This window comes from Misgurnus anguillicaudatus, unplaced genomic scaffold, assembly GCF_027580225.2.
Source record: "Misgurnus anguillicaudatus unplaced genomic scaffold, ASM2758022v2 HiC_scaffold_33, whole genome shotgun sequence".
Taxonomy (NCBI): domain Eukaryota; kingdom Metazoa; phylum Chordata; class Actinopteri; order Cypriniformes; family Cobitidae; genus Misgurnus; species Misgurnus anguillicaudatus.
In genome coordinates, this window is record NW_027395283.1 from 2,553,658 (window position 1) to 2,579,582 (window position 25,925).

The 25,925-nt window shown below is 38.5% G+C and overlaps 2 protein-coding genes and 1 long non-coding RNA gene across 4 annotated transcripts in view; all 3 read left to right on the top strand.

The window, feature by feature from the left end:
- LOC129437138 (uncharacterized) overlaps positions 1-24,691 on the top strand; it is a 36,766-nt gene extending 12,075 nt beyond the window's left edge. The window contains exon 2 of the mRNA XM_073865910.1: positions 22,780-24,691. Coding sequence (XP_073722011.1) covers positions 22,780-23,780 — 1,001 coding nt within the window. The 3' untranslated portion in view covers positions 23,781-24,691. The remainder of the gene's footprint in view (positions 1-22,779) is intronic.
- Positions 234-9,661, top strand: LOC141363266 (uncharacterized). Its single transcript, XM_073865912.1, has 2 exons — positions 234-620; positions 8,581-9,661. The coding sequence occupies exons 1-2, from the start codon at positions 347-349 to the stop codon at positions 9,633-9,635; spliced, it is 1,329 nt and encodes a 442-aa protein (XP_073722013.1). The 5' UTR covers positions 234-346; the 3' UTR covers positions 9,636-9,661.
- LOC129438416 (uncharacterized) lies at positions 863-5,444 on the top strand. Of its 2 annotated transcripts, none has more exons than XR_012368835.1 (5): positions 863-1,060; positions 2,935-3,019; positions 3,157-3,233; positions 3,514-3,953; positions 5,289-5,444. It is a non-coding gene; the product is annotated as an uncharacterized lncRNA (long non-coding RNA). The 2 variants fall into 2 exon arrangements; XR_012368834.1 differs by lacking the exon at positions 863-1,060 and adding an exon at positions 2,229-2,375.
- Positions 24,692-25,925: the final 1,234 nt, after the last annotated feature.

Genomic DNA, 25,925 nt, shown 5'->3' on the forward strand with positions numbered 1-25,925 from the left:
TCTGTGTCACATATAAGCAAAAAATCGGAATTGGGTCACATTTCACTGACAGTGTAAACGAGGCCTCTCACACACTTTACACCCTACTGACACACCAGAAACAACAGAGCCGTAAATCTGCCTCCAGATCTGCCGCCTCCTCATACTCACTTGTAAAGCAGTGATCGTCTTCTGTCTCCAGTACAGCAGGAGGCGCTGCAGCTCTTTAGTCCGCAAATAAACTCACTAAAGAAAGAAAGAAAGAGCGCGCGTGTGATTTGTTTGTGTGTCCTCAGTGTTTTTCTCTCTTGCGTGTTTCATTGAGTGTAAACAGAGTCTTGTCTCTGTGTATTTAAGTGTTGAGACGATGCAGGACACTACAGTGTGTGACAGTAAACAGAGCTTACAGGAGGATCAAACCTCCACAGAGTCTCTGGATTCTGTCTGTAACGCTGGAGAACAGCAGCAGATCCTGCAGACCAAACTGAAGATGTGTTCAGTTAAACTCGTCGACTGCACGAACCTCATGATAAAGATTAAAACTGAACCCACAGAAATCAAAACTGAACCGATGGAAATAAAAACTGAACCCACAGAAGAGGAAGATTGCACTGATGAAGATGATGATTTTATTCCATCAGGTCCCAGCGGGCATATGACCGACCTTCAACGTTTAAATTTGGTTGAAATTAGGTCAGTTGTTTGTTCAACGTTGAAACAACGGTGAATGGTAAACGGTTGAAAAAGGTTAAAAAAATGCTTAAAAATCAACGTTGAAATTTGGTTGAAATAGCGTCAGTTGTTTGTTAAACGTTGATTCAACGTTGAAACAACGTTGAAACAACAGTGAAGTAAACGGTTGCAAAGAAACAATAAAATAATGTTTTATCATTTGTGAATCATTCAGGAAAAAAATAAAAACTAATTTTATGAAATTGATGAAAATATTTAAAGATGTAACAAATAATTGAATATACAGGTAGCGATGTAATCTCGCGAGATTACACGAGACTGGACTGTTTTAACGGGTGTCTGCGAGATCTTGCGTATCACACGAGAAAATGCTTCGGAGAAAGAAGAGGTAAGGAAATATAAAGTCAATAAGTCAATGTTTTAAACACATAACGTTATTTTATTCACATATTCAAGGTGGTATGACTAAAAAGCACGATGCCAATTCGTTTTTTTTTTCTGTTAGTTGCGAATGTATCCGTCATAGTTAATTTGCTAGTTCACGGGATGTTCCCGCCGAAATTGGACTTCGTTATTATGAATATTAATAAATTAATATGATATGTGTTGTTATCAACTAACCACTTGGTTGTTTTTGCTTCAGAAAAGCAACTAGTTTAGCCTGACGTTGTCATACTCAATTCTAGTCAGAATTTGAGTCTGATACCTCTCCATTGAGCTATAATTATGAGGCGTGTCTCAACCGAAAAATGCCTCTGCACTCAATTGGATAGACCTACGACCAATCAGAGCAACGGAGTGTATGTTGAAATTACGTCTTTGCAGCCTGACCGAACTGCTAGTTATTTCGCTACGACACTAACATGGTGATTATACTAAGTCTGAGTTAGCGAATGTACATCAACACCTACTATGTTTACAACATTTCGTTTATATCACAACATGAAGTATTTACTAAGTCATAGAGTATGACTATCTCTTACCATTTGTACGTTAGGTGAACTTCATCCACGACGATACCCTACGTTGGCTTGAAAATATTGGAGCCTAGCATGTCCCTCCACTTATTAGACAACCACGATTCCGGGCTTCCGAAAAGGAGCTGGCAACGACCGCTAATTATATCCATCTCGTCGTGCACGCAGAGTTGCCTCGCCATGATAAGGTTGTCCATTTCAGTTGCGACCAACCTTTGCCGAATCCCATAAGAAGGACGGCAAAAACATCAACAAATGCCCTGCTCGCGTTTCTCTGTTCCTCTTTTAAAATCAATGCTCTGTCGATATCTTTTAGAACAGACTCAATGTCAGAATCCACACATCTGAACTCTACAGCGGCAGCCATTCAACACACGCGCTCTTTGGTGACGTGGTTCATTACGTTACTGTCGTTTATCTGTCAATCATCGTATAAAGCCCGCCCTCACAATTTGATTCGTCGGCCTGTTTTGATATTCTCATAGTAGCTCCTGAACGGTGAATCCCCAGACCGATCTTCCCCGTATTTCAAATCGTGGTGGGCGGGGCTAAGATCGGCTGGCACCCAGGCTACAACTAGTTATAAATGTAAGGGCTTTTTTGGACAACTTTGGTTAAAAAGTGTTGATATCGTAGTTCAGTCAGTGTATATCCGAGAGGTCTTTCAGGCGCCACAGACACCTATCAGCCTTTGGTAAGGAGCAGCAGCAGCTCGAGTGTGGTGCGGTCAGTTAAGCTGCTCTATTTCTCAAATTCATATACTGATTAAGTCTTAAAACATAGATGAGATGTTGGTGTTTTATGGCTCACGAATTCGCAATAACGGATACGTTTAGCAGTTCGTGTAATTGACATTAATCTAAACTTATTGATGACGTTATAACATGGGCGTCGAATCATGCTGAGGTTTTCACGAAGGGGTAACGTTAATGTGTATAAATGCAGTTATAAAATTAAAAGGGACAAGATAGTCGACGTGACCTTCATGTTTCCATGTCAATCAGTCAATCACATGTTACGTTTATGCTGCGGTCATTCGCGCAGTATCCATGATTTTAAGCGGCATGAAACACTTAAGTTAACTACTTTGTACGAAAATGTCATGTCGTGTAAGTTGGCATGTTCTATTCGAATTGAAATAAATTGTAATGGTGTAATTTTGCTTAGTTCTCTTGTTGAATAGTTAGCAAGTTTTCATGGAAATAGAAAATATTGGTTATCTAGACAAATGTGCTCTTATTTTCAGTATATTTTTATAACTCTTTTGTAATGTCTTCGTTATCAGAGCCCTTCAAATTAGAAAAGTGATGATGATCTTGTCAATGCTGAGATTTTCATGCATCAACAGCCATTACATCTGTCTGGATCAGGTAATGTTGTATTAACCCTGCTATTCTACAATATTTACTTAAATACAGTATGCAAGTGTATGCATACATTCTGATAAAGGTCATTATAGAATTCTCTTCCAATATTGCACTAATTTTACTTTTTTATATTTTGTCAGGATTGAACAAGAAACAGACAGCAAGGGGTGTCAGGTCAGAAACTGAACGACACACACAAACACAAGAAACTTCACAGGTGAGAAGTGAGAGTGGCTTTTTAAAAACACCTGCTACTTGTTTCTCAAGACTGGTTTATCATTGTCATTAGAAAAATATAAGAAACTAATTTAGGACGCTTTTTTGTGAAGCGACTCCCATAAAACCTTACAATGCATTTAATATTTGTTTTGTAATCAAATCAAATTCTACTAATCCTAATAATTGAGATACAGTGTTTTGTATTTCACAATTTATGTTTTCTTTTTAAAAGGGGCTATGACTTGTTTTTTTATTTTATTATGTGTTTTAAATTGTAGGCAGATCAACATGCAATTTGAAGACGTGTGATAAAATACAGAGAGGTGAAGTCGTGTGTCTTTCCAGATGCCCAAATCATCCCCGTTAAAAGGTAATGAATAGTGTTATGACAAAAAATGTATTTCAAACTAAAACATTACATTTATGTTTCTATACTAATGAAATATGTTTTTCTTTTTCCAAACTTTATCAAATGCAATGATCGCTAAGATGAGCCTGAAGGGGAGATTTGGGAAGATGCTGTTTCATAAGTCGCTTTGCCAGATCACCTGTGGTAAGTTTGTAAAACGTATATTAAAAATAGGATTAGAACATCTCCTAATCAAAAGTTTTTGATCAGGTCGGGATGTCTGCTAACAAGATGCCTTGCTGGTCTGGGCAAGTTTAAAGTCTTACACAGACAGTCCAGAGGTTCTGAAGTCCATCTTCGATTTCATTGGTAAGGGACTACACAAAAGGCTGTTTGACCCACACGTAAAGCAACCTAAAAAAGCTTTGTTAAAGGAACACGCCCAGATTTTGGGAATTTAGCTTATTCACTGTATCCCCCAGAGTTAGATAAGTCCATACATACCTTTCTCATCTCCGAGCATGCTGTAACTCTGTCTGACGCAGTCCCCGCTAGCTTAGCTTAGCACAAAGACTGGAAGTAAATAGCTTCAGCTAGCATACTGCTACCAATAAGTGAGAAGCTAAGCTAGCGGGGGCTGCGTCGGACAGAGTTACAGCAAGCACGGAGATGAGAAAGGTATGTATGGACTTATCTAACTCTGGGGGATACGGTGAATAAGCTAAATTCCCAAAATCTGTGCGTGTCCCTTTAATCATATAATTTGGGGGGTGTTGAAAATATAAAGTTGATATCACTTAAGCATTCAGTATTGGATTCATTTGTAACCAAATTGACCAGAAGCACCATTCACTATCATAGTATTCTTTTATGCTACTATGTAAGTCAATGGTGCTTCTGGTCAGTTTGGTTGCAGACATTCCTTAAAAAATCTTCAGGTTCATCAGGACGCTTTAAAGGGACACTTCACCCATTTGCATTAAGCTTTGTATAGTTAGAACCCCAGTCATGTTTTTGAATGGTCGTGCATCATTTCCTCAGTTGCCGCTGAGACAGGAGAAATACAGATTTCAGTGTTGCACTTCCTTCTTTCAATGATGTAAAAATCATCATTTTGCATCATTGAAAGAAGGAAGTCCAATATCTTTGTTGAGAGGGTGAGACTGCAAACACCCCTTTTCTCGGTCAAATAGGCACCAAATTCTAAATGTATGTTACATTCCGACTACAAATATGACACACTTTCAATAAAGATTAATGTTTCTATGGGTGAAATGCTCCTTTAAGGTGTAGAAACATCTCAGCAACCTCTAGAGAAATTGGAGGCAACTGAGCTAAATTGCAGATGTTGTTGCAAAGGGTCTGAATATGTATAATGCAAATATGATGTTTTCTTTTTTCATACATTTGCAAAAGTTTCTAAAATTCTGTTTTTACTTTGAAGAAAAAATCTAAACAATTACAGTATCATGCAACAACATAACATTTGAAAGTGAAAGGTATATGATAATTTCTGAATGCACTGTAGATGATCTTAATTGAACCTCATTGTTATCTTCATAAACACAACAGCTTTCTTCCTTCATCAGATGGCTATGCAATGTTTCAAGTCAGACTATCAAAGAAAACACATTTTTTTGTACATGGGCTAAAATGCAGCATTTTTTGAAAATTAAATATATTGTGTTTTTTTTCTCTCTTTAGATGATGTCATCGTCATATTAAGTACAGCATGAGCCAGAATGGATGGGTGGTGGTGGCCATAAGAAGACTGTCAACTAAATCAACAAAATTCATATTTGCAGTTTTTCTTGAATAAAGTTTTTCTATTCAGATGAATAAAATGACTTTTAAACATGATTTTGTTTTCATATTTTATGATTTTATTCTATATTTAGAATATTACACTTCTGCACTACTAACTGGAAACCTAACTGTTTGAAAGAATGTGTTTTTATCTTTAAAAATATTTTTAACAGCTGCTTTCATGTTTATTTGTAAAGGGTAGCCACCTGCCATCTTATTTGTCCACATTTAAACTTTACCTTCTTTAGGTGTTTAGTTTTATTAATGCGGTTGTACTGTAAGTTATGCGCAGCAAGTTGTATTCATATGATAATTGCTTTAAAAATAACACGTTTACAGTAAATCATTTAGTGAGTATTGCAGTGTCAAGTAAAAATCGATATTTAGTGTTAAAAACAACAAGGAAATAGAAGGTTGAAATTGCGTCATGATATCAACCTTAATTCACCTATGTTGAAAGTGTGACGTTGAAACAACGTCGTGAAATCAACGTTGAAATTTTTTGCAAAACCAAAAGGTAATCCAACGTTGATTCAACGTTGGTACCTGACGTTGATTCAACGTTGAATCAACGTTGAAATGCCGACTGGGGTATGTCTCCTTAATTAATGTTGTGTTTTTAACATTTGTAACTGTCATGTGAGCACAGTTTTGGGTCACAAACTCATAATCAAAACATCAAGAAATGTAAGTACTAAAATTTTAATGGAGTTTAGGATATCTGTAATACTTATTGAGCAACAGGCATGTAGGCTTAAAGGGTTAGTTCACCCCAAAATTATTATCATAAATCACTTACTCATGTGTCCTAATAAACCCCCAAGTGCTCAAATTGTCTTAATTTCCAGATATTTTTGATGAAATCTGTGAGGCTTCTGTTTGTCCTACTGACTTTAGTTATTTTCAAAATTGTTTTTAGTTTCCCAGAAAATAATGAAGGACATCACCAAAAAGGTCCATCAGTCTTTCAATATTAATATTATGAAGTGACAAGAACACTTTTGTACGCAGAGATACCAAATTGAATTATTTTATTCAATAATTTGTTCTCTTCTTTAGTTGTTCTTAAGCAGACTACGACATGTCACCTGCTGACGTAGTTTATCCACTTTTTTATTTAAGTGATTATGATTGTAAACAATACCTTAACAGCCTGTTGTCTGTACACTGGCAACTCCGTCAGTAAGAGATGTCATCAGCATGCGCCGTTGTCTGGTTGTGAACGCACACTGAACAACCAAGGAGGAGAACAAATTGTGGAATAAAATGATTTGTTTTGTTTTCTTTGAGCACAGAAGTGTTCTTATTACTTTTTATTACACGGCTCTCTGGAATGCTTGATTCTGATTGGTCAGTTGAGACATTTGCAGGTTCGTTCTTTTCAAATAATAACCGCTCCAAATTAATAACGCATAGCCGGCACTACTTGTACGAGTAAAATCGCTCCGCGCCATATAAAGATCAATAAAGATTACCTTTTGGCGCCATCTTGTGACAAACACTGGAACATTTTGACATTCATTTTAACATGTACGGAAAAAACAAAACATTAAAGCAGTGGATAGAAGAACGAACAGTGACAAGACACAGAGAGCTTACTGAGACTGAACTTGACAAAATAGAGCATGACAGCTACGAAGCCAACACCAAAAAAAAAAAAAAAACAGAATGGGCATTAAAACTTCTCAAAGACTGGCTAAAAGAGAAAAAATTGAGACAGACAAGTATGAACAGAGGATCTTAATAAGGTATTACGATCATTTTATGCATCTGTGCAAAGTTTCGCGGAAGGATAAAAATGTTAATTTAAAACAAATATGCCAATATAATGTTTCAAATTCATATTCATGTCCAGTTTTTTTCTTAAGTGGCAAGTAGCCGTGTAATAAGCGGGATAATGTAGAGTCAGCCGGTAGTTATTGGGAAATAAGCCCCTTCAGTGTGATACAAGACCCTCCGCTTCGCGTCGGGTCCTGATCACACTGTCGGGGCTTATTTCCCAATAACTACCGGCTGCCTCTACATTATCCCTTACATAACACTTTTATTGAATGAATGATAAACCTTTTTGACAATGTCTTTCATTGTTTTCTGGGGGAAAAATGTGAAACTAGCTGAAGCCAATGGGACCGACAGAAACAAAAATATGTAAAAATGTGTTCTGAAGACAATCTGAGCACTTGGGGGTTTAGAACGACACAGGGGTCAATTGTGATTTATGATCAAATTAACATTTTGGGGTGAACTAACCCATTAAAAAAAGACTTAATCTCATTCTAGAATTGTCACCATATAATGCAACAAGAATTCAAAGTCTCTGTACAAAAAATTGCTCTATTTGACTCCTACAAAATTGTAGATTACTCCAAAATAATCATGCATTGCTTTATATGTTTCTTTGTCTTTATCGATCACTTAATCGAAATGTCATTATTGTTTTATCTGATAAATTTATAGAAAATTAGAGTTAGAAAATTATTATTATTGAATTATTGCCCAGCACTACAATATATACAGGTGCTGGTCATATAATTATAATATCATAGTTGATTATTTCACTAAGTCCATTCAAAAGTGAATAAAACTTTTAAAATCATTCCGTTTGTGGTGATAGTTGTAATTCAGGATACGTCCTGTAGGTGGCTAGTTTTCTTTTTTCAAACGTGTGCTGTCGAACTGTTGTATTAAACCAATATTGCTCTCAGAGTCGTGTGACATAGCTCTATATAATCACGGCTGTTATTGCCTTTGCACATATCACACTCCTTCTCGAGCGATATTGCTTAAATATAATCTACTACTAATAATGAACTCTGCAACACATACTACTCCTGACACCTATCTGACACTAAAACAAACAACCACAAGATGGTGCGATTTTCGAAACTCCTTTATCCAGATTCGATACTCAGACCGAACCAAGGCCTCTTTTGTCATTGGTTACGTGATTTCTACATAAACAACACAAGCCCTGAATCAAGTCTTACCCCCCATTAATTCTCGACACGTGCTCTGTACTTTCACTTCAAATATCCCATCACTAACAATGACCCAGCTGTAATAACAGGACTGACATCTGTCTTCTGTCTATATGTGTGAATCTAGAAAAAGATACAGAATCTCACTTCTTTATCCTTCTTTGTGTAAATAAGAGTGAAAAGACAATTTAATTGTTTCATGTTTCTTTCAGATGTGAAGAGTGATTCATGTTTGGATATAGAAATAACGTCCTCACAATCAAAAGAGCGACTGACAGCACAAACTCTTTCCTGCATCACCTGTGGAAAGACATTCAGCTCACAGAGACTTTTAGAGAGACATGAGAGAAAACACACAGAACAGAAACTCTTCACCAGATCTGAGATCAGCTTTACTACCTTACAAGAGAAGAAATGTCATTCAGAAGACCACAGAGAAAAGAAGAAGTTGTTTCACTGTGAGCAGTGTGGGAAGAGTTTTGTCTTTTCATCTAAACTAAATGTTCACATGAGGACACACAGTGATGAAAAGCCTTTCAACTGCACTGAATGTGGAAAATACTTCAAAACCAAAGACGATCTTAAAGTTCATCAGAGACTTCATACAGGAGAAAAACCTTACGAGTGTCCTCACTGTGAGAAAAGATTTAGCCGTGAACGTGTTCTGAAGACACATGTGCTTTCACACACCAATGAGAGACCGTATCAGTGCAATGAATGTGGAAAAACCTTTAGGGATTCAGGTTTGTTAAAAAAACACCAGAATATTCACTTTAAAGAGAAACTCTATCGGTGTTCACACTGTGATAAACGCTTCTGTTATAAATATCAGCTGATAATCCATGAGAGAGTTCATACTGGAGAGAAACCTTATCACTGTAGTCTCTGTGGGAAGAGTTTTAGTCTAAAGCAGAACTTACTAAATCACAAGAGAATTCATACAGGTGAAAAACCTTTCAAATGCTCTCAGTGTGACAAGATGTTTGCTTATTCAAGTACCTTTAAAGTCCATCAAAGAGTTCATACTGGAGAGAAACCTTATTACTGTAGTCTCTGTGGGAAGAGTTTTAGTCAACAGTCACACTTACAAAATCACAAGAGACTCCATACAGGTGAAAAACCTTACAAATGCTCTCAGTGTGACGAGACGTTTGCTCAGTCAGGTTCCTTAAAATGTCATCAGAAAGTTCACACTGGAGAGAAACCTCATCATTGCAATGTTTTGGGAAGAGTTAATCAAAAGTCAAACTTTGTAAAGCATCAGTGACCTTAATAAAGTTATGACATCAAAAACTTTTAAAGTTTTAAATATTGTTACAAAACAAATTCAATAATAAACCTAACAATTACAAAAAAATAATACTAAATTAAGAACAAATAATGAAATTATGAGCAATATTGCAGATAAATACAACAGAACAAACATACAAATGAAATGCAACAGTGCTGTTTAGGTTTTTCAGATTGATGTAATAGTAGTACTTTATTATGGAGGACGAAAAATGACTTAAAGCACTTATATTTCAAAATTTCTATATTTTTATGAATGAGGTTCTTAAAGGGATAGTTCATGCAAAAATGAAATGTCTTTTACTGTTGAAATAACGTTACCCATGGAAGAACACTCAGGGTGGGTTGCACCAACAAGGATTAAATTAAGCTTAAAGTTTACAGCTAATGTAGGGTTTGTTGATCTCAGTTTAATTTTAATTCGAGTTGTGTTGCACCACTTAAATTTAAACACACATTATTGTATATATACATGTTCATCATGTTTGAGAGCAAAACCAAGTACTTATGTCTTTCACAGATGACATATATTTATACAAATACATTTAGACATTTTAGCATAGTGATTGGTATCAGGATGTGAGGAGACTTTCAACAAGCATAACTATAAATGTTAATAACTACAAATATCCTGCCTTTAAATGACTAAACACATGCAGAACACTGAGCAGATGTCTAGTGCCCTGCAGTAAATCCCTTGGTGTGCCGCAGGGCAAAGTGGGTCGCCTTGCTGGTAAACACATAAAGAATAACAACACAGAAACCTTACTGTTTTTTTATCATTGGGCTACATTTTACAGCAGTTTCAAGCCGAGCAAGAATTGATGCAATAAGTGTATTCACGCTGCGGACTGCTGTGGTGGAAATTCAGCAATAATTTGATAGACTGAGACAAGACAGAATGAATGCTTCAAGAAGAAGAATTTAATGTTTTACCTGCAAGGGCTTCAACATACAAAGCAATCAAATTAATGTATAGCAAAAGCAACTCTCAGTATACTTTTTATTTGCTGCAGATCATTACACTGTTTATCTTATATTGTGCACACTGTCACTCACTGTACACCCTACTGACACACCAGAAACAACAGAGCCGTAAATCTGCCTCCAGATCTGCAGCCTCCTCATACTCACTTGTAAAGCAGTGAGCGTCTTCTGTCTCCAGTACAGCAGGAGGCGCTGCAGCTCTTTAGTCCGCAAATAAACTCACTAAAGAAAGAAAGAAAGAGCGCGCGTGTGATGTGTTTGTAACGTTATATCCTCAGTGTTTTTCTCTCATGCGTGTTTCATGGAGTTTAACCAGAGTCTTGTCTATGTGTATTTAAGCGAAATTTAAGCAAAAATCTCTCCGCTGAAGAAAGAGGTGGCGTTACTGGAGACAACGCTGAGGTCAAGAGGAGATTTAGCAATGAAACGAGAGGTTTGTACAGCTTAAAGATCATGTACCTGAATCAGACAACATCAGATCATTTCTAATCTTACTGTCTGTGTGTGTTGTGTTGTCAGGATGTGGATTGTTGTGAATCTTCATTGTATGTGACTGATGATGTGAGTCTGGATTCAGTGTGGATGAGCAGAGATCAGAGCCGCACACCACAGACACTGCTGGACTCTAAACTCTCTAAAGAGAAATCCAGACACACACAGGACTCCGATCTCTCAGAAATCAAAACTGAACACACAGAAATCAAAACTGAAGAGGAAGATCGCACCGATGAAGATGATGATTTTATTCCATCAGGTATGTCTCCTTAATTATTGTTGTATTTTTACAATTTTATGTCATGTGAGCACCTATTTTGGGTTTTCAGTCTCAATCTCACTAATCAAAAGATCAAGAAATATAAGTACTACAATTTTAAATGAGCTTTTAGGATATCTTTAGTACTTATTGAGCAACACGCATTTGCGCCTGATGCTGCACGAAAAATTACATCTATAGACCCTTTGCAAACACGTGACCTAGACCACGTGACGACGCCATGCTGGACGGCAAAATCACTGACGCACTAGGTTGATTAGTAATAGACGAGCGGGATTTTTGATTAGTTTTAAACAGTTTAAATATATAAAATACATAACTTCTTATATTAAGGAAGTTGTTGTGCAGTTATCGGTAAAGGTAGGGCATTTGGTAGGTCCTCACAAAAAGCGCTATTTAGAGAAGTTAGAGATAGCGGGACTGGATACCGACCCTTACCTTCTTCCTCCTTCAATTTTCACGGACCTCATTAAATCGCCGAGTCTGCCCGACTTCAGCCCGCATGATTTGTACTACTATGTGGTAAACTGGATACCCACATACACTGGTGCTGAAAAGTCTGCAGAGCTGCCAACTTCTGAGTTCAGCTTGGAGTGAGAGAGGTCCTACCTAACCATTTGCCAATTGATAATAGTGTGGATTTTAGCTATTTCTGTGTTAAATAGTTGGAAAAGACTGCGTTAAAATGGTTCACTATACAAATCGAATCATATTTTAGAAATTAAATTGAAATAAAAGCTTTTACTGAGTTTAAATGCCTGAGATAAGAGTCTTTACTATTATTTTATACACTTCTATTATGCTTTTCTTCTGATAAAAGTGCCAAAAAAGTTCTGAAAATCTAATGAATGCTACTGGTCTCTGTAAAATGTATAACTGCAGATAACAGCAGCTTTGATTCAGTTTATCCACTGAGAAAGAGAAGCGTAAAGTGATGATTTGTGATTGGTTACGGACTGTCACAATGAAATAAACCAAATGAGTAGTTTATATTAAACTAAAGCAACAGATAATGTGTATGTCAAGACCATATAATTATATTTCGTATATATTATTGTTTATAGATGTCAAATATCAATTGACTTTTTTCTCTTTTATTAAAACCTGTCACCGCAAACATCACGCAGGCTTGTACTGCTTGCAAACATGCACACGCGAGTGATGGTTGATTAAAATTGCTGTTATCTGAGGGTATCTGCGTGCGTGGAATCCGGTGTTGTGTACCTGGCAGGTCTATGCTTTTCATCCAGACCTTGACGCTTTGTGTGTTCGACTGGTGCGGAGCTGACTGATCTGCGCATGACATCAGAGTAACGCGAGAGCAAAGGTAAAGGCGGATCCTTTTGTAACATTTCGACTTGCTCTCGCGGTACTCTGATGTCCTCGCTGCCGAACTTCCTGCGCAGCGCCACATAAAGTGAAATGCTCTTTGACTCTTTGCAGCAAAGTACCAGCAACATGAGAAGTGGTGGTACCCAAAAGACAGTGAAGGTACGCTAAAATATAAGTGTGTCAGTACTGCGAGCACTGGTTTAGCTACTTACATCGTGAAAATGGATGTGTGGCGTGAGAGCGTGAGAATGGGGTCAATTGCGTGGGTCTCACGGTGAATGCGTGAGAGTTGGCAGGCAGCTATGATTTATGGTGTCACTGCAGCATTAAACAATAACATTCATGTAAAAATAATGTATTTATGCCACTTTTCTGTAATGGTAGGTGCATCATAGCAACACGAAATAACCATTTTATGACCCTAACGAACACAAACACGTACTTGTTCGGCTTGCCGTCCGTCTACAATATAGCACTTCCGCCGTCCGTCATGGCGTCCATAATTCGCGCGAGTAGAGCGTGACGTCACGTGCAAAGGGTCTATTATTTCATGTTTCTAAGTGCTACAGAGGCTTAGATATTACGTTTTTGGTAGACGTTGACAATTCTTAGTATTTTTTCTGAAAACCCTTAGGAGATAAGGGTATTTATCTTAGAATAGCATAGGTTTTATGAGTAAATGGGTTAAAGGGTTAGTTCACCCCAAAATTATAATTTTATCATATTATTTAAAAATGTACAGAAATTTGCCACTCACTTTAGCTTTTAACAAAATGCTCGCCGCAGTTTTAAAATATGAGCAATTTAAAGTTAATAATGTTAAAGTGAAAATGACCAAAAGATAACAACAGATTAAAGGGTACATTCCAGAAGACGTTTTTAAGATATTAAATAAATCTTTGATGTCCCCAGAGTACATATGTGAAGTTTTAGCTCAAAATGCCATATAGGTAATTTATTGTGGCATGTTAAAATAGGCACTTTATGGGTCTTAGCAAAAATGCATCGTTTTTGTGTGTATCCCTTTAAATCCAAATGAGCTGCTCAGGTGGGCGGAGTCTCAAGCGCTAGCGCTGTAGAGAAGACAGAGCATCGAGGGAGATTCTCACGAAAGAAGTTTAAAAAGTCAATTATCTGTTTTATGCAAACATGTTTATCAGCAGATGGGGAACATTGTGGAATAAAAATAAAGACTTTAAAGGCGGAGTCCACGATGTTTGAAAAACGTATTGGAAAAGGAGACGGGCAGACTACCAAAACACACTTATAGCCAATCAAATCAAATCAAATGCCGGGTTGCGTATGTGTGGGGCGGGTCTATCAACAGAAGGTCCAGATTCTATTGGGGTAGGGGCGTGTTTGTTTGGGTGATTTCAAATATCAACATTGGCTTTCAAACATCGTGGACTCCGCCTTTAAGGTCTCATAGTGTTTTAAACAGGCACAATGATTTTCAGCATGTTACAATAAAATACACTTCCACAAGCACTCAGAAGTTTAATTTTTGACCAAACCACACGAGCACATCTGTAATAAAACAACACGTTTAATGCTTGCACTTTAGATAAACAGATCAAATTACATGTTTAAGTTTATTGTGTACCCATATTGAACACATTTGCGTTTCTGTCAGTCTCTCACTCTCTATCTTGTAACTCCTCGTATTAATTTGAAACTTCAGAGAAACATTAAACAACATATTTACTTATTGTATATGATAGTGATGAATAGGCGTTGTTCTCTCACTCTGTCTCGTGCAGTGCATTAAATGATTCCTCGTATTCATTCATATAAACTTCAGAGAAACATATTAAACAACATACTTGAAAGCGAACCGTCGTGTTGCTCTCCCTCTCTCTCTCTCGTTTGTTCACTCGCTCTCTCTGTTGCACTAAGGTAAGGTTAATCCTTTAGAACGTTAATTCAATCTTTAGAAAGATTATTAAAACTACAAGTTATAAGATTGTAGGCTCCTGTTTGTGTTTGAGGGAATACAAACGCGTTGTGCTGTCAGTCATTCTTTCTCTCTGTCTATCGCACTCGTGAGGCCGTTCATGGTTGGATAGCGCAGTTGAAGGGGCGGTGTCATTATAATAAGATCCCCTTAATACGTCATGGGGGGAGCAAAATCCGAATGACCTATATATTGACATGCTTGCAGAGAGCCTTACCAAAACAAAGTTACAGGGTTGCTATTTTTCATGTTTTCTGGGTTGGTAGAAGCACTGGGGACCCAATTATAGCACTTAAACATGGAAAAAGTCTGATTTTCATGGAATGTCCCCTTTAAAGGGCGATTTATAGTCATGCGTAGGTTCTACGCCGTAGCTATTCGTAGCCTGTGCATAGCTCTGCGTAGCCTGACGCGCACCTCGCAAATTTTTTAACAGCGCGCCAGTTCTACGCAGACCTCAAGCACTGTGATTGGTCCACCAGAACCCCTCCCATCAGGTAAAAAAACTGCGTCATAGGTATTTCCGTTTGTGACGATGAAAACAAAGAATGGCCAAGTTGAGGAGTGATTTAACTCAAACTGCAACATCTATAGCACAACTAAAACGAGCCCTTAAGTCTTTCTTGATAAGACAGAATCATGTATATTTAATTCAATTCAATTTTATTTATATAGCGCTTTTCACAAGTGTTAATTGTTGCAAAGCAGCTTTACATGAGTAGATGGAAAGGAGAACACAGAAAATCAATAGATAATATAAGCAGTAGAACATAGCGGCTAAGGTTAAACCGTACAAGCAAGCGTATTAATAATTTTACATATACAGTAAAGTGCTAAGCTAAGCCAAAGTTGGCTGACTCTCCCTGGGACTAAAAACCCCCTAGGAAAAAACCCCGGTGGGAAAAACTCCTAGAAGGATAAAAACCCTTGGGAGAGATTAATATATGTGTGTATATATATATATATAGATACGGTAGGGATAGGAAGCGGGTAAGCGGATTAAGCTGGTTCAGCCGGTGGTCGTTGGTCGCGCATCAGCTAGGCATCACGTTGAAGGACAGCCAGTAGATCAGTGGTGCGATGACCTTCACAGCAACAGGAACTGGGTCTGTTTGTCTCAACAGATATAACTGAGTTATTAATTTTATACACCGTTGAAGCTATAGTATGCCTTCATTGTATTTTGTATGTATGCATACATTACATTAAAAATAGGCTATATGTAAAATGAACACGTATAAATGTATGCAAAAACCTACAGACTAGGGTTGTGCCGATAGACGATAGTATCGTGTATCGACGATCTTCAGACATATCGCCAATGGCAGGCTTTCATGGCGATAGTCATGACGATAGTTGGCGAATGGTTATTAATATTATTATTATTATTATTATTATTATTATCATCATCATCATAGTTTTACATTAACATACACAATGCATGCTTTTCCTTGCATGAGAGTTTGTGGGCTTCACTTTACGCGGAGAGCTTGTAAAGAGAGAATTCCTTCTTGCACGTACCTGCACTTAATGCGCGCGTCTTGGACTCCTTCTAGCACTAAATCCAGCTGCGCTTCTCTCTGTCTCACATGCACGCGTTCTCGCGTCTGTCCGAAGTCTAAACATAAACTAAAGTATTAATCCTTATGTATTTGTTCAGTTTAATGCGTTTCATGCGAGCTGAGGCAAACTTACTTTTTGTTTAAAATATGACCCGCTGCATATTAGCGCATCTCTCTCTCACTCCCGCGAACGTGCAGAGAGCTGCGCTCTGTCCGAAGTCAGATCACTACGTATTAATCCTGTTTATGATATGCTTTTCAATGAGTTGTAGCAACACGTCCCTCGTGTTTAATATATGATTGTGTTTAAAATATGATCGCGTTCCGCTGGACCGATGCGTTTAAAAAGGCACCTGATGTGAGCACCACTGCTTGACGCGTAGCCCTCTCTAACAGCACTAAACAGATGCATTGAATTGTTTGTATGTGCGCGCACGCGCGCGTGTGTGTGTGTGTGCATGCGTGCGTGCGTGCGCAGATGCATGTTTTTACAGTTATTAATTAAGTAATCATTGTTAGGGTTTTAATGACCCGCTCGCATTAATGGCATCAGTTTTAAGAAGGTTGCGGTCATGACGTGTTGCTCTTGTTCTTTTTTGTCCACCTATCAAGTGACTTGTTATAATGAGTAAAAAATTAACAAATAAAAAAATGAGTAAACTACTGCCCCGCCCCCCGATACTATCGTGTATCGCCGATCTCACAGGCTGACGATAGGACGATCTCAAAATAGGGCATATCGCCCAACACTACTACAGACAGGATAAATACCTGTAGGCTATATGAGAGACGAAGCTCTAGATATTATAAATATGACAGGTGATATGATGTGATGATCATGAAGTCTGTTTTAAAGCTCACGTAACACACGCTATTTCTGCATTTCTGATGTTAATCTGGAGTACCTATAGAGTAGTATGACATCCTTTATATCTCTGAAGAGTCTTTAGTTTAATCAGATTTATAAAAGAAAGATTAGCTTTACCGAATCTTTCCGATAACGTACGAAAAAATGAAGAAGGAGGAGTTATACCGCCGGAGGAGCGAGTATGAGTCATGCAACACTACACAACACTGTTTTAACTTATGATTCACTACATGTTCGTGTCATTTATATTATATGCACGCGACTATTTCCAACATAAGACAGAAGTCTTACTTACCTCGTGCAACTCGTCATGACCCGGTTGGGAAAATCCAGCACATCAAACACACACGCAAAACTGCTGCTACCCCGGATAATAAACTATATCCATTGTGTCCATAAGGCTGGATGTCTTCTCCTTACATCCCAAAACACACTTCATCTTTCGTGCCATTGTTGACTTTTGAAATTAAACAAAGCTGAGTGGCGTGATAAGCTGTTAGCAAGCTCTAGCGTCTTCCGCTGATTGACGGGTGGGCGGGGTTTTCCGGGGAAAGCCCATATAAAGAAGTGATACATATCGAAAACCCCTGAAACGTCAGTTAGAACCGTAATCGAAAAAAATTTGCCGAAACTTGTACGAACCCTTGCGAAGTGCATTCGGCACAGAAATACTCTGTAACACGTCCGACTGCTGTTTTGACACTTTGCCTGCGGTTAGCATGAGGAAACAACTCTATAACTGTGTTAATAAGTCAGAATGCTTGAAATACCATTGACCCCCCCCCCCCTTAAGGTCTTGACGCCCTTTACTTTCTATTAGACCTTAACATTTGCATCTCTTTCTCGTCTTTCCGATCAAATATGTTTGTATAAGCGTCAAACTACATCACTCCAGCAGCCCACGTGTCACTGATATAAACGCGAGTTTTGTCTTAGCTTGCTTAAAGTTCAGAAAACTTCACAAATATTAGCATTATGTGCGAGAAGAACTCTTTATTTTGCGCAACAGCTCCTTGCACGCCTAGAGAGACCTCTACACGCGAGAGACTGGCCGGCTGCTGCATGAGCACAGAGAGAGAGAGAGAGAGAGAGAGAGAGAGCAAGCAGTCTTGCTGCCAGACCCGCTGTGGATTCACTGGCACTTATTATAAAAATTACAGAAATAACTCGTTCATTTTTTATGAGTGAATTATTTTACATGTTTCTCCGTCACACTCAGTCTAGCATGCGGGAGGGCAGAGTTAGCCACGCCCACTTATTTGCATTCCACGAAATAGACGGAATAGAAAATTTTTTACGTCTGACATTTTATTCCGCGGTAACGGAATATACCGTCATACCGCCCAGCCCTACTTACATCGACTTTTACTAGCAGTGATTTTAAATGGATCTCCAAATAGCATGACAAACTTCACCTGTCGAGTGCAAACTTTGCATGGGAAGGCCAAACTGTGCTTTTAGCGCACGCCAGCGTGTGAAATATTCTCCCAAAAACACCCTGGTCTTGTTTCTTTCTTCAGAGGCCTTTCTCTCCTTTTCATACAATCAGACCTGCAAACTTGTCGCTTTTCGGCGACAATCGCCGTTTTCTTGGTCAATTGGGTCATTCACGTGAATCGCGTAGAACCGGAGAGTTTTTTTTTGAGGTGGTGGGGGGATGGTGGTTGCGAGGCTGCCCTTTATCTGAATGCTATGCGGGCTAGAATTGCCAAACATTATTGGATAATTCTTATAATTGACATTTCTCTGGGCCAATCGGAATCTTAGCATTCGCTTTTCTCTGGGCCAATCGGAATCTTAGCACTTCCTTCAGAATCTTGAAGACAGCGCGGTCCTTTGGATGAGAGACACATGGAGAGACACACCTGGCTACCACGCGAGTCTGATGGACACTTTTAACGCGAAGGAACCATCTTATTCAAGGTAAGTCAACTTTTTTGGAGCAAAAACAACAACTATTTGTTTGCTTGATTTAAATTAGCGTTAGCTACCGCTAATATTGTATTTTTAGGAACGAGTCAGCGCCGAGTAATGCACTAACGTAGACCTTGCATAAAGTTTGCCTGTACTTCGAGCAAAATGACTAATGTTAGCTAACTTAGCAGGACGATTAGCTAGGCTTATCGTTACCCGGGTGCTCTGCCCTGAGTTCCGAGATATACGGCTAATACTCGAATTCTGAGCTAACGTTACCCAGAGTAACTTCATTACGGTGGCTGTGGTCGCGCTTGCACAGGCAGTCATTCGTGATGTGGGTACATGTGACTGTTTACACAATAGCTGATGCGAGAGTAATGTTAAAGGAAAACCCACCGTTTTTCAATATTTTACTATGTTCTTACCTCAACTTAGACTAATTAATACATCCGTGTCTTTTTTCAATGCATGCACTTAATCTTTGTACATCGCTTTGTGAATGTGTTAGGATTTAGCCTAGCCCCATTCATTCCTGGTGGCTGTATACCTGATAAACAGTAATTTTTAAAAACATAAAGCTGTTTAGATAAAACAATCTGGCGAGCGTGTTGTCCTAGGCACCAACAGCAAATATCTGTATAATAAAGGGCTACATTTTGCATCAAAGTCTGTCAATGAAATCTTTACATTGTGTTGTTAGTTGAATTTACATTATGAACACTAGCACTTTGAGATTGTTTATTCAATGTAAGGAGCCCTACATATAAAATGCATTATTATTATAATTATTAAACAGAAATGTATGTTGATATTCACTGCATATCAACCGTACAGTATGGAGACACGTTGTTTTATCATATTAGTCCTATGTATGATAGTTTGCAAGGTTATATTTTAATGATTTTATTTTACTTTCAGGCAATGCTTCTGGGCACTTTGGTGGAGCACTCACTGCCATTCACAATGGCCCGTCATCGTCAACCTTGCGCAGACGCCGGCTGAGGACAAAGTGGCTCTGTTGCGCGAAGCTTTCGGGAAAATCAGCAAAATATATATTTTTTTCATTTCTGTCTGTCTCTTGTTTTTTTTTATTTCAGTGTCATGCTTCACAACACTTCCAGGCGTTTCCGTGAGTTGTAAATAAAAACATTTGTAAAATATTAAATGTGTCATTCCCCTTAAGCTTCAAGGATGTTTTAACATTGATTTTTGATTAAAGTATGCTGATTTTTGTTAAGTCACGCTCATAATCATATTAAAATCACAAAAAAATAGAGCTGGGGTAACCCCCCACAAATACCCCCCCCCCCCCCCCCTTTCGCGTGACACTGTCACCTTTTTTACTCTGAGGAGTTTGCAGGTCTGACAATTCATGGACACTTTTTCTCTTCCGACCCTCAGACATTTTGAAAAAACGCGGTGAGAACGCGAGCTTCAATGAATGGTTGAAACCGTAGCCCACCACACATATACACCTGAAAGTGCGCATGTGCAGAAAGCGAACCTAGGGATGAGCACATACGACGGCCTTAAAGGCGGAGTCCACGATGTTTAAAAAACGCTTTTGAAAAGGAGAGGGGCCGACTACCAAAACACACTTGTAGCCAATCAGCAGTAAGGAGCGTGTCTACTAACCGACATCCTTGCCGGGTTGCGTATGTGTGGGGCGGGTCTATCAACAGAAGGTCCAGATTCTATTGGGGTAGGGGCGTGTTTGTTTAGGTGATTTCAAATATCAACATTGGCTTTCAAACATCGTGGACTCCGCCTTTAAGTCAACATATCACCAGAATGATTGACAACTGGGATGACCAATAGTTTTGATGATCCACCCGGAAAAAGAAAATTTTCTGCTATACCTTTAATTATTCTGTTTTATGTAGTACTACTGACAAGAACAAAGTCCAGTAATAATAAAGCGAGTGCTCGTACCGCGTTAAACGAATAGTCTACTCATTTTCAATATTAAAATATGTTATTACCTTAACTAAGAATTGTTAATACATCCCTCTATCATCTGTGTGCGTGCACGTAAGCGCTGGAGCGCGCTGCGACGCTTCGATAGCATTTAGCTTAGCCCCATTCATACAGTGGTACCATTTAGAGATAAAGTTAGAAGTGACCAAACACATCAACGTTTTTCCTATTTAAGACGAGTAGTTATACGAAAAAGTTTGGTGGTACAAAATAAAACGTAGCGCTTTTCTAAGCGGATTTAAAAGAGGAACTATATTTTATGGCGTAATAGCACTTTTGGGAGTACTTCGACTCGCATGAAAAGTCCGCTCCCCTTCTCCGTCTCATAATGGGAGAGGGAGGGTGTTACTGCGCCGAGTCGAAGTACTCCCATAAGTGCTATTAAGCCATAAAATATAGTTCCTCTTTTAAATCCGCTTAGAAAAGCGCTACGTTTTATTTTGTACCACCAAACTTGCTCGTATAACTACTCGTCTTAAATAGGAAAAACGTTGATGTGTTTGGTCACTTCTAACTTTATCTCTAAATGATACCATTGAATGAATGGGGCTAAGCTAAATGCTATCGAAGCGTCGCAGCGTGCTCCAGCGCTACGTGCACGCACACAGATGATAGAGGGATGTATCAACAATTCTTAGTTAAGGTAATAACATAGTCTACTCATTTTCAATATTAAAATATTCCTTTAAGATAAAATAGAAAGCATTAGTATATAAATATAGTTTTCTTAAATTTTACCTCGCGCCAAAACAATAACACAAAATGCACTAAATATGAATAAAAAAAGGAATAGTTTCATGACACCAAATACTACTGGTTTGATCTTATTTTTGACCATCAAACACAGATTTCAAAAACAGAATCCCTGTCAGGGATGTAGCCCAGATCAGGCTGTGGTCAGCGGGGTGAGTTAACACTGACGTCCTCTTGTGCATTTGGGACTTGTCCAAATCTTTCTAAGCAAATGTTCAAATAGGCGCTATCTTTACTGTTCGACTGCAGATTTGAATATTATACTTGTATATTCTCGACTGAACTAATCTTAAAACTACACTTTGTGACCAAGAAACGGTAATATTAAGAAATGGCTTTACCTTTTATAGAGTTATTATGACATTCACAACAGCCAAAAGTGTTACCTGTCATTCTGGTCTTCAAATCTGTGGTGGAAGAAAGTACTTCCCCAACAAAGAGGCTTTTAAAATCATTCTGTCGCTGTTTTCTTTTTTCAAATGTGTGCCGTCGAACTGTTGCATAAAAGCAAAATTGCTCTCGGAGTCGTGTGATATAGCTCAGTATCATCATGGCTGTGATTGCCTCTGGCACATAATATCTGTCATTCTCAAGCGATATTGCTTAAATATAATCTACTACTACTAATAATGAACTCTTCAACACATGCTTTTACTTCTCCTGACACCTATCTGACACTAAAACAAACAACCACCGTCCTTTATCCAGTTTCGATACTCAAGGCCTCTTTTGTCATTGGTTACGTGATTTCTACATGAACAACACAAGCCCTGAATCAAGGCTTTATTTGGCACCCCCATTTATTCTCGACATGCGCTCTGAACCCTCACTTCAAATATCCCATCACTAAGAATGACCCAGCTGTAATAACAGGACTGACACCTGTCTTCTGTCTATATGTGTGAATCTAGAAAAAGATACAGAATCTCAATTCTTCATCCTTCTTTGTGTAAATAAGAGTGAAAAGACAATTTATTTGTTTCATGTTTCTTTCAGATGTGAAGAGTGATTCATGTTTGGATATAGAAATAACGTCCTCAACATCAAAAGAGCGACTGACAGCACAAACTCTTTCCTGCATCACCTGTGGAAAGACATTCAGCTCACAGAGACATTTAGAGAGACATGAGAGAAAACACACAGAACAGAAACTCTTCACCAGATCTGAGATCAGCTTTACTATCTTACAAGAGAAGAAACTTAATTCAGAAGAACACAGAGAGAAGAAGAAGAAGCAGTTTCAATGTGAGCAGTGTGGGAGGATTTGTGTCTCTTCATCTAAACTAAATGTTCACATGATGACACACAGTGATGAAAAACCTTTCAACTGCACTGAATGTGGAAAATACTTCAAAACCAAACAAAATCTTAAAATTCATCAGAAAATTCACACTGAAGAGAAACCTTTTCAATGTAGTGTCTGTGGGAAGAGTTTTAGTCATTGGAATAAGTTACTTAATCACAAAAGAATTCATACAGGTGAGAAACCTTTCAAATGCTCTCAGTGTGACAAGACGTTTACTTCTTCAACTAACTTAAAAGTCCATCAGAGAGTTCATACTGGAGAGAAACCTTATTACTGTAGTCTCTGTGGGAAGAGTTTTAGTCAATGGGCTGCATTACGAAATCACAAGAGAATTCATTCAGGTGAAAAACCTTTCAAATGCTCTCAGTGTGACAAGATGTTTGCTCAGTCAAGTTCCTTAAAATACCATCAGAGACTTCATACAGGAGAGAAACCTTTCGTTTGCGCTCAATGTGGAAAGAGCTTCACTATTTCATCTCAATTAATAGTTCATCAGAGAGTTCATACTGGAGAGAAACCTCATCACTGCATAGACTGTGGGAAGAGTTTTAGTCAATGGGCTTCATTACATAATCACAAGAGACTTCATACAGGTGAAAAACCTTTCGAATGCTCTCAGTGTGACAAGACGTTTGTTCAGTCAGGTCACTTGAAAGCCCATCAGATAGTTCACACTGGAAAGAAACCTTAACACTGTAGCGGTACATTCACACTGGGTGAAATCGTTTCCGCTTGACGGGAGGCCTGCCTGTAGCGTGGCCAACGGCCAATCACAGTGGGCGCAACATGTGCTCTGGTCTTCCATAAACGTAATTGGCTGGCTCTGCCTAGGTTATTTGCATAAGGCAATCTGATTGGCTGACGCATGCGTTGCTGCTTGAAATGTTGAGAAATGTTCAACTTCTGCCGCGAGCAACAGCACTGGAGCGGCGCCGACGGTTCCACAAGTCAGTTCGGCAACGCATGACATCACCCATTAATGAATGGGAAGCATTAACGCTTACGCACCGTGTGAAAGTATTGTAATGTTTGTGGGAAAAGTTAATCAACAGTCAAACTTTGTAAAGCATCCATGACCTAAATAAGGTTATGACATCACAAACTTGTATAAAGTTTTAAATTTTGTTAAAAAAAACAATAAATTAAATAATAAACCAACAATTACAAAATAAATGGTAAAATAAGAACAAATAATTAAATTATGAGCAATATTACAGATAAATACAACAGAACAAACATACAAATGAAATGAAACAGTGCTGTTCAGGTTTTTCAGATTGATGTAACAGTAGTACTGTATTATGGAGGACGAAAAATGAATTAAAGCTCTTATATTTAGAACTTTCTACAGTTTTATTTTAGGTTATGATGTCCTTTAAGGGATAAAAGAAATTTCTGTCATCATTTACTCACTCTCATGTTGTTACAAACCTGTATACATTTCTTTGTTCTGATAAACAGAAGGAAGATATTTTGAGGAAAGTTTGAAATCAAGCCACTTGCGAGTCCCATTCGCTTCCATAGTATTCTTTATTCCTACTATGAAGGTGTTGTTTTTTGACTGTTGTTTTATGAGTGAAATAAACAGTTGAAATAACGTTACCCATGGAAGTACACTGAATGTTAGATTCTGTACACTACTGTAAATGTTAGTTTAGTAAACCAAGAGACACAGAGACTAAAAGTTTTTTACCTCACCATGTGTAAGAGCCATATTTCATAGTTTTATTGTTAATTCAATCTTATATATGTGTTTAAATCTGTGATTAATGAGCAAAATAAAAGTGTAATTTGATATTTTGGAAAACTTTTATCTTGAAGCTCCAGAAGATAATTGGTCAAGTTGACCCAAGTTTTGAGGTAGGCTGCGTCCGAAAACTCTAAATTGCTGCCTTCTGAGGCAGCTTTCCAGGGCAGGAAGGCATCAAGGCATGTCCGAATTCAATGTTTGGTTTACTTCCTGCCTCCTGAGATACCTATGCGTGGACGTACATTAAGAATGTGATTGGTCGAGTCCGGTCGAGTTCGAAAAAATAAAATGGCGGCCAAGGACGCGACTGGACCACCAATTTAGTGTAAATAAAGGTAGATTTTTACTTTTTACACCTTTTAATTGCATTTCTAGCAAGAAATTAGTATTGTAGTTTTCAAATATGTGATTAGTTATCACAAAGGCGCGCTCTGTTTAAATTTCAAACACGCTGCCTTTGAAGTGTGTCCGAAAGTCTTTCTCTGAGCTACCTTCATGCCTCCGAAGTCATTTCCTCATGAGGCAGCGAGGCAACGAGTCACTGCCTTGAGTTTTCGGACGCAGCGAAAGAAAGATTGGAGCTCATCAGCGCCCCCTTTGCCCCCTTGATGCAGTCTCTGGGGAAGCCTGCACTGCAGCAGGCTTCACGCACTTTACCAACCCAGAAGTCCTTGTGAAAGAGCAATCAGACCAATCGGACGACGGAAGGGAGGAGTTCACACTGACGGGCAACTCCTCCTCCCAGACTCGGCGTGATGCTTGATCAAGTCTGTCCCAAAATACGACTCCGGTGCACCCACGTGGACTCGTATCAAGGGTCCCTAAAGTCTGCACTCTATGATGTCATCAAAGTGTGGACTCTAAAGAGAAGGACCACAAGTCCGGAGTGTGCCATTTGGGACAGGGCCTCTCTCGCTGAAGGGGAGTTGGCCCTTCTTGTTCGCTACAAAGAATCGGCTTTTAGAGCCGGTTCGTTTGCGAACAACCCATCACTAGACGTAACGTCAATGCCTTAAATTAGAATTTTTCAACCAGGTTAGGTGCCAAGCTTATGTCAAACTCTATACATCTTAATGGTACAACCTA

What these genes read in the sequence shown, in the direction of transcription:
- LOC141363266 (XM_073865912.1), top strand. Translation starts at nt 347, where the DNA reads ATGCAGGACACTACAGTGTGTGACAGTAAACAGAGCTTACAGGAGGAT. An exon ending in TGATGATTTTATTCCATCAG is followed by an intron (nt 621 to 8,580) that starts GTCCCAGCGGGC and finishes TGTTTCTTTCAG; the next exon opens with ATGTGAAGAGTGATTCATGT.